The sequence below is a fragment of the Pseudophryne corroboree genome, assembly GCF_028390025.1.
Source record: "Pseudophryne corroboree isolate aPseCor3 chromosome 3 unlocalized genomic scaffold, aPseCor3.hap2 SUPER_3_unloc_20, whole genome shotgun sequence".
Lineage (NCBI taxonomy): Eukaryota > Metazoa > Chordata > Amphibia > Anura > Myobatrachidae > Pseudophryne > Pseudophryne corroboree.
The window spans coordinates 1,904,217-1,912,247 of record NW_026967509.1 but is presented as its reverse complement, the minus strand read 5'-3'; the positions used below and the strand labels follow the sequence as shown (position 1 = coordinate 1,912,247).

General features: G+C 45.4%; 1 protein-coding gene across 1 annotated transcript; it reads right to left on the bottom strand.

Moving 5' to 3' along the window:
- Positions 1 to 271: 271 nt before the first annotated feature.
- On the bottom strand, positions 272 to 7,636 carry LOC134983665 (oocyte zinc finger protein XlCOF6-like; the record flags this gene model as incomplete). The annotated part of the gene is made up of 5 exons (XM_063949331.1): positions 7,450 to 7,636; positions 6,889 to 7,215; positions 5,189 to 5,380; positions 3,729 to 3,966; positions 272 to 1,502 (listed from the first exon to the last, which is right to left on the bottom strand). Coding segments are annotated over exons 1-5 (2,175 nt in total), but the record flags the coding sequence as incomplete, so codon positions are not given.
- Between the last annotated feature and the right edge of the window lie 395 nt (positions 7,637 to 8,031).

Genomic DNA, 8,031 nt, shown 5'->3' with positions numbered 1-8,031 from the left:
GCAAGAGACAAGTCATCTGCATAGCAGTGGTAGATGAGGACATGACATCTGATTATTTCACCCAGTGGTAACATGTATATTGCAAAAAGCATAGGAGATAGGATGAGAACCTTGAAGAACAACGCATGGCAATGATGAGAATACTCCAGATTAAAATGGTTCCTCACCTGAGTGATATCTATTGTGTGCAACAAGAGCTGATTTATTTCTCAGAGTATAGAAATGGTCTCTCACCTGTGTGAGTTCGCTGATGTTTAACAAGATGTGAGTTTTGTGTAAAACATTTTCCGCACTCAGAACATGGAAATGCCTTCTCACCTGTGTGACTTCTGTGATGTCTAGCAAGATCTGATTTCCTTGTAAAACATTTCCCGCACTCAGAGCAAGAAAATGGCTTCTCACCTGTGTGACTTCTGTGATGTATAACAAGATATGATTTGTGTGCAAAACATTTCCCACACTCAGAACATGGAAATGGCTTCTCACGTGTGTGACTTCTCTGATGTGTAACAAGATGTGATTTGTGTGTAAAACATTTCCCACACTCAGAACATGGAAATGGTTTCTCACCTGTGTGACTTCTGTGATGTATAACAAGATCTGACTTCCGTGTAAAACATTTCCCACACTCAGAACATGGAAATGGTTTCTCACCTGTGTGACGTCTCTGATGAATAACAAGATATGATTTCCGTGTAAAACATTTCCCACACTCAGAACATGGAAATGCCTTCTCACCTGTGTGACTTCTGTGATGTCCAACAAGATCTGATTTCCGTGTAAAACATTTCCCGCACTCAGAGCAAGAAAATGGCTTCTCACCTGTGTGACTTCTGTGATGTCCAACAAGATCTGATTTCCGTGTAAAACATTTCCCGCACTCAGAGCAAGAAAACAGCTTCTCACCTGTGTGACTTCTGTAATGTATAACAAGATCTGATTTTTGTGCAAAACATTTCCCACACTCAGAACATGGAAATGCCTTCTCATCTGTGTGACTTTGCTGATGTGTAACAAGATGTGATTTCTGTGTAAAACATTTCCCGCACTCAGAGCAAGAAAATGGCTTCTCACCTGTGTGACTTCTCTGATGTATAACAAGATATAATTTCTGTGCAAAACATTTCCCACACTCAGAACATGGAAATAGCTTCTCACCTGTGTGACTTCTGTGATGTCTAACAAGATCTGATTTCCGTGTAAAACATTTCCCGCACTCAGAGCAAGAAAATAGCTTCTCACCTGTGTGACTTCTGTGATGTATAACAAGATATAATTTCTGTGCAAAACATTTCCCACACTCAGAACATGGAAATGGCTTCTCACCTGTGTGACTTCTGTGATGTCTAACAAGATCTGATTTCCGTGTAAAACATTTCCCACACTCAGAACATGGAAATGCCTTCTCACCCGCGTGACTTCTGTGATGGTCAACAAGATGTGATTTCCATGTAAAACATTTCCCGCACTCAGAGCAAGAAAATAGCTTCTCACCTGTGTGACTTCTGTGATGTATAACAAGATCTGATTTGTGTGCAAAACATTTCCCACACTCAGAACATGGAAATGCCTTCTCACCCGTGTGACTTCTGTGATGGTCAACAAGATGTGATTTCCGTGTAAAACATTTCCCGCACTCAGAGCAAGAAAATAGCTTCTCACCTGTGTGACTTCTGTGATGTATAACAAGATCTGATTTGTGTGCAAAACATTTCTCACACTCAGAACATGGAAATGCCTTCTCACCTGTGTGACTTTGCTGATGTGTAACAAGATCTGATTTGTATGTAAAACATTTCCCACACTCAGAACATAGAAATGGCCTCTCACCTGTGTGACTTCTCTGATGTCTAACAAATTGCGATTTGTATGTAAAACATTTCCCACACTCAGAACAGATCAGTGGCCTCTCACCTGCCTTACCTGTGTGTGGGTTAATACGCTTTGTGTCCTGTGTAAAACATTTGGCATCTATAGAACACGGAAACTCTGTATCTACTGTCAGAGCTGTAACAGATGCACCAATATCAGAGTGATCAGGAGAACATTTCCCAGGATCAGGGGGATCAGCTGATAGAGCTGTATGTATAATTGGGGTAATGGGGTTATCTCCTGGAGAATTTTGTCTACTGTCATTAACTGTTATGTCACAATCCGGGGATAACATTAGATGTCCTTCTGTGATATTCCTGCTTGTGTGTCCATCTGCTGGAAATAAAATACATTATGGAAATGTGACATTTTCTGTAACAATATTAATCTTGCAAACAATAGGAGATGACTTTCTGGGACACTTAATTGTAAATGTGTGTGTATAATAAAACATAACTTCTAATGAAGGCTTTATAATATTGTGTCTCAGACTATCATTGTGTCCACCCTACTGAGAACACTCACAATAACAAATGTAATATTATAATAAGACTTAGATATATCTCTCTCTTGTACTGGTAACTAACCATGAAGTATAAATGGAGATGTAGTCACTCGCCAAGTCCTATGTCAGCACCAATGTAAAACAATGGATGGGGAACATATCGTATGAATTGGAGATTCTAGATGAACAATAACATCAGTCATATGAGCTGATGGATCAGAGAAATGTCTCCTAACGTTACTCCTGGAAGCATTGGTAAGGTAGTATTCCTTTATGTGTGTGCTCATACGCTGGTAAGCCTGTACATGTGTTACTCACCCTTATATAAGGTATATTGCTACAGCAGAGTAGGTGTGGAACAAGGTACTTTACATGCAATACACCATATGATACCCTGTAATCATCATCATCTGCTACATTATAATCTACTTTCTCTTACGACCTAGAGGATGCTGGGGTCTATTTAGTACCATGGGGTAAAGACGGATCCTTTGGGAGCTACTGGCACTTTAAGAGTTTAATAGTGTGGGCTGCCCCTCCCTCTATGCCCCTCCTACACGAGCAGAACACATTGGGAGAGAAAAGTACTCCTGCAGCATTGTTTGAAAGCTGGCCGGCCCACATTCACTTTAACACCCCAATGCTAAGGGGGAACAGAACGGACTCCACACAGCAGACTTGTTTTTTAAATAATACTGGCCGGTATTCATATGTGATATTATTGTGTTTTATATATATATAAAAAATCGTTCAAAGTAGGAAGCGCTGTCTCATTTTTTCTTTTTTTTCCTACCAGAATCAGTTTAGAAAATGTGCCCGGAGGAGCCGGTCACAGCTAGGGGAGCTCCTAGGAGTTTTCTTAGTTTTTTATTTTCTAGAGTTAGTTAGGTTACAGGAAGGCTGCTGGCAACAGCCTCCCTGCTTCGTGGGAGTTAGGGGGGTCGGGAATAGGAACCAACTTCCTGAAGAGTTAATGGTTCTCTACTCCGCTGACAGGACACTGAGCTCCTGAGGGTGCTGATCGCAAGCCCATGAGGCAACTGCTCACTCCCGCAACACGGCCGCCACCCCTTTACAAAGCCAGAAGAAAGAAAAGTGGTCACTACAGCACTGGTGTCCCGGTTAGCGGGTCGCCGGCGGGTATGGCGGCACAAGGGTGGGAGCGCAGCTCTGACAGGCTGAGCTCCAGGAAGGCTCAGCAACACACAGTGTAGGCACTTTGAGGGGCGTCCTGAGCCAGAGCGGATAAACCCTACACTGGTCACACAGCTAACAGGGGCTAATTCCCCTGTTATCACTAAAATCTTTGTCACGGCTGGCAAGGTTTGAGGATCCAGCAGTTGAGACTTGCCCAAGGAGGTAGCTGTCTGTGGGTGAACAAAACGAGGGGGTTGGATATAGTTCCTTCTCATAGGCCATGGGGCAATGAAGAGCATAGGTGGGGATAAGAGTTAGTGGGTTGTAGTTCTTGTGGACAGGGCTGAGGTTGAGAACTGTGGCTGGTGAACGATGACTTAAAGATGTAGTTGTAGACAAGGAACTGCGGGTTGTGGCTTGAAAGACGAGGTTGTAATTAATGAACTGCGGAACTGTGAATGGTGGTTAAAGACGTGGCTGGAGACAAAGAACAGTGGACTGTGACTTGAAAGACGAGGCTGTAGATAATGAACTGTGGAACTGTGAATGGTGGGTGGAGACGTGACTGGAGACAAGGAACAGTGGACTGTGGTTTGGAAGACGAGGCTGGAGATAATGGACTGCGGACTGTGGATGGTGGTTTCAAAGACGTGGCTGGAGACAAAGATCTGCGGACTGTGGCTTGAAAGACGAGGCAGGAAACCAGAGGTCGACCGTGCCCAAAGGGTCTTACTGTACCGGGTTTTCCAGGAGCGTTTCCACAGGCAGCAGCGGGTTAGGCACGGCAGGGCTGCAGCAGCAACTGAGAACCGACTAAGCAGGATTAGGAGTAACCAGAATACGGCAAGAATCCTGGGAGCACAGGCTAAAGCACCTACAACAGGATTGTAACTTGAAGCACTGGCGTCCCTGTCCTAAACCAGCCCCCTTTTATAGGAAGTTTCCCTGGATTGGCTGGAAGGAACAGGAAGCAAGAATTATGCCTCAAACTTGGTCTCCAACATGGCGGCGCCCAGTACTGCAGACCTTTTACATAGCCACACAGCTCACTGCCCCTGGTTTCCTAGCAACAGCTCAGCAAGAGAGACCCACTGCAGCGGCGTCCCACCGCCATGAGCAGACTCCCTCACCGCCGCTACTGCTGCCCTTGGATCCGGCGCAACAGCCCACCTCTGCCGCTTCCCAGCCACCACCTGTGAAGCCCGCCCCGCGGCCCCAGCGTGCCGGTAAGACCCCAGATGCTGACAGTACCCACCCTTTTGCGGGTGGACTATGGACACCTATAAGGTTTAGCTGGAAACTTGGTATGAAATCTCCGAAGAAGTCTTGAAGCATGGACATCTTCTGCTTCTACCCAAGACCTTTCCTCTGGTCCATATCCCTTCCAATCAACAAGAAACTGGAAGCGACCATATCGTCTGCGGGAGTCGAGGATCTTGTGAATCTCAAATTCATCACCTTGTGCTGATCGGATCTTGGGTGATTTAGGCAGAGCAGCTCTGAATCGATTAAGTACCAATGGTTTTAAGAGAGAAATATGGAAAGCATTAGGAATTCTTAAATGCGGAGGCAATTTCACCTTGTAAGCCACAGGATTTAGTACTATTTCGATTGGGTAGGGCCCAATAAATCTGGGAGCAAACTTTTTAGTAGGGACTTTCAACCTTAGATTACGTGTGGAAACCCAAACCCGATCTCCCACCTTAAGGCTTGGTACAGCTCTTCGCTTCAGATCTGCATAGATCTTATACCTCTTAGATGTCTTAAGCAAGGTCTTGTGAACTTGTCTCCAGGTTTTGGTAAATTGTTGAAGTGCTGATTCTGCGGCAGGAACCTCGAGGGTAGGCAGAAGCTGGAAGTCAGGAACTTTTGGATGATAACCATAATTAATGAAAAACGGAGAAGATTTTGTGGCAGAGTGATAGAGATTGTTATGGGCAAATTCTGCAAATGGGAGGAAGTCCAGCCAGTCGTCCTGAGAGGAGGACATGAATAAACGCAGAAATGTCTCTTAGTCCTAGTTCACTCTCTCTGTTTGACCATCCGTTTAGGGATAACATCCTGAGGAGAAATTCAATTTTATACCGAGAGCAGAACATAAGGACCTCCAAAACTTGGCCACAAACTGAGGACCTCTATCAGACACGATCTCCTGTGGTAGACCATGGAGTCGGAAGCTATGAATAATTTTGCCAACTGGGATGCCGATGGAAGACTAGCCAGGGGAACGAAGTGTGCCATTTTAGAGAACCGATCAACTATGACCCACACAGTATTTTGTCCGCCAGATGCAGGTAAATCGGTAATAAAGTCCATAGAAATATGCGTCCATGGTCTTTGTGGCACAGGTAACGGATGAAGTAGCCCAGCTGGAGGGCCCTTGGGACTTTTATGCTGGGCACACTTCGGACAAGCAGCCACGAATTCCTGAACGTCAGCCCTGAGGTGAGGCCACCAGTAGGAGCGCTGAATGAATTTCAACGTTTTATGACCACCCGCATGGCCCATGAAGGTGGAGTGAGCCCATGTAAGAAGTTTCTTGCATAGATTTGGTGCAACAAAATTTTTTCCTGGAGCAGGAAGTGGAGCGGTATTAGTTGCCAAGAAAGAGGTGGACTCCAAGATGAATTGTTCTTTTGAACCGTCAGAGGGTTCTTCAGTACTCAAGGAACGGGATAATGCATCTGCTTTTTTGTTGAGGGAACCTGGTCGGTAACTAAGTTTAAAGTTAAAACGAGTAAAGAAGAGTGCCCATCTTGCTTGGCATGGGCTCAGACATCAGGCTGACTGTAGATATAGGAGGTTCTTGTGTTCTGTGGTTACCGAGATGGGATGCTGGGCTCCCTCCAACATATACCTCCACTCCTCAAAGGCAAATTTGATTGCCAGTAATTCTTGTTTCCCAATGGCGTAATTTTGTTCAGCAGGAGAAAATCTTCGCCAGAAGAACGCACAGGGATGGACCTTCTTGTCCTCGAAGAGCTGGGATAACACTGCTCCTACTCCGACAGTGGAGGCATCAACCTCCACCAGGAACAGACGGCTGAGATCAGGTTGTCGAAGGACAGGGGCGGTCATGAAGGCCTCCTTTAAAGATGAAAAGGCTTCCAAAGCTTCCGGAGACCACTTAGCAGGATCTGCTCCTTTCCTAGTTAAAGAGGTTATGGGGGCTATGACAGAGGAATAATTCTGAATAAATCTTCGGTAGAAGTTAGCGAATCCCAGGAAACGTTGAACCCCCTTAAGGGTAGCTGGAAGCGACCAATCCTGGATCACCTGGACTTTAGCGGGATCCATCTGCAACTTCTACCCCGAGAGGATGTAACCGAGGAATGGAATAGTGGGTACTTCGAAGGTGCACTTCTCTAACTTACAGAATAACTGATTCCTCTGTAAACGAGTAAGAACCTCTTTGACTTGATCTCGATGGGTCTTCAGATCCCTAGAAAAGATGAGGATGTCATCCAAATACACCATCAGGCAGTCATAAAGGAGGTCTCTAAAAATTTTGTTAACGAATGCTTGAAAGACAGCTGGGGCGTTACACAGGCCGAAAGGCATTACCAGGTATTCGTAATGCCCGTCGCAGGTATTAAATGCCGTCTTCCATTTGTCACCTGGGCGAATACGTATAAGATTGTAGGCCCCTCGTAAGTACAATTTGGAGAACACAGTAGCTCCTTTAACACGGTCGAACAGTTCTGGGATTAAGGGCAACAGATATCTGTTCTTAATTGTTATATTGTTGAGCCCTCTATAATCAAACAGGGCCGCAGACCCCCATCCTTCTTTTTGACAAAGAAAAACCCCGCCCCGGCCGGAGAAGTGGAAGAACCTGATGAACCCTTTATCCAAATTTTCCCGGATATACTCCGACATGGCCTGTGTCTCAGGGAGTAAGAGAGGGTAGATTCAGCCTCGGGGAGGAGTCTTGCCTGGTACCAGATCAATGGGACAGTCCCAAGTGCAATGAGGAGGCAAGGTGTCCGCCCCATGCTTACTGAAAACATCTTGAAAGGACTGGTATTCCACAGGAAGGCTGGAAGGGCTGGAAGCACAGAGGGGTCTTACTGAGGGCAAACATTTCTGGAAGCAGTTTAGTCCCCAAGAGAGAACATCCATGGTTCGACAGTCTATGTGGGGATTGTGTTTGATTAACCATGGAAATCCTAGGATCAGTTCGTGAGAGGCTTTAGGAATTACTAGAAAGGAGATGTCTTCCGAATGAAGAACTCCGACCTTAATCTTGAGAGGAACAGTACGAAAGGATATAATTCCCTCAGGAATATGACTTCCATCTACCGCAGTAATTGAAATGTTTTTCGATCCAAACGGACCTTTTGTATTGCAGTTCGTTTAACCAGAGCTGATGTAATGAAGCTTTCGGCGGCTCCGGAGTCGAGTAGTGCAGGGATGAGAAGAAGAAGGGAGCTCCAGGTGAGTTAACAAGACAGACTCTTTCTTGGCAAATAATTCTGAGAAATCTCCTAGCTTGACCTCTCCGGCACAAGCTAGGA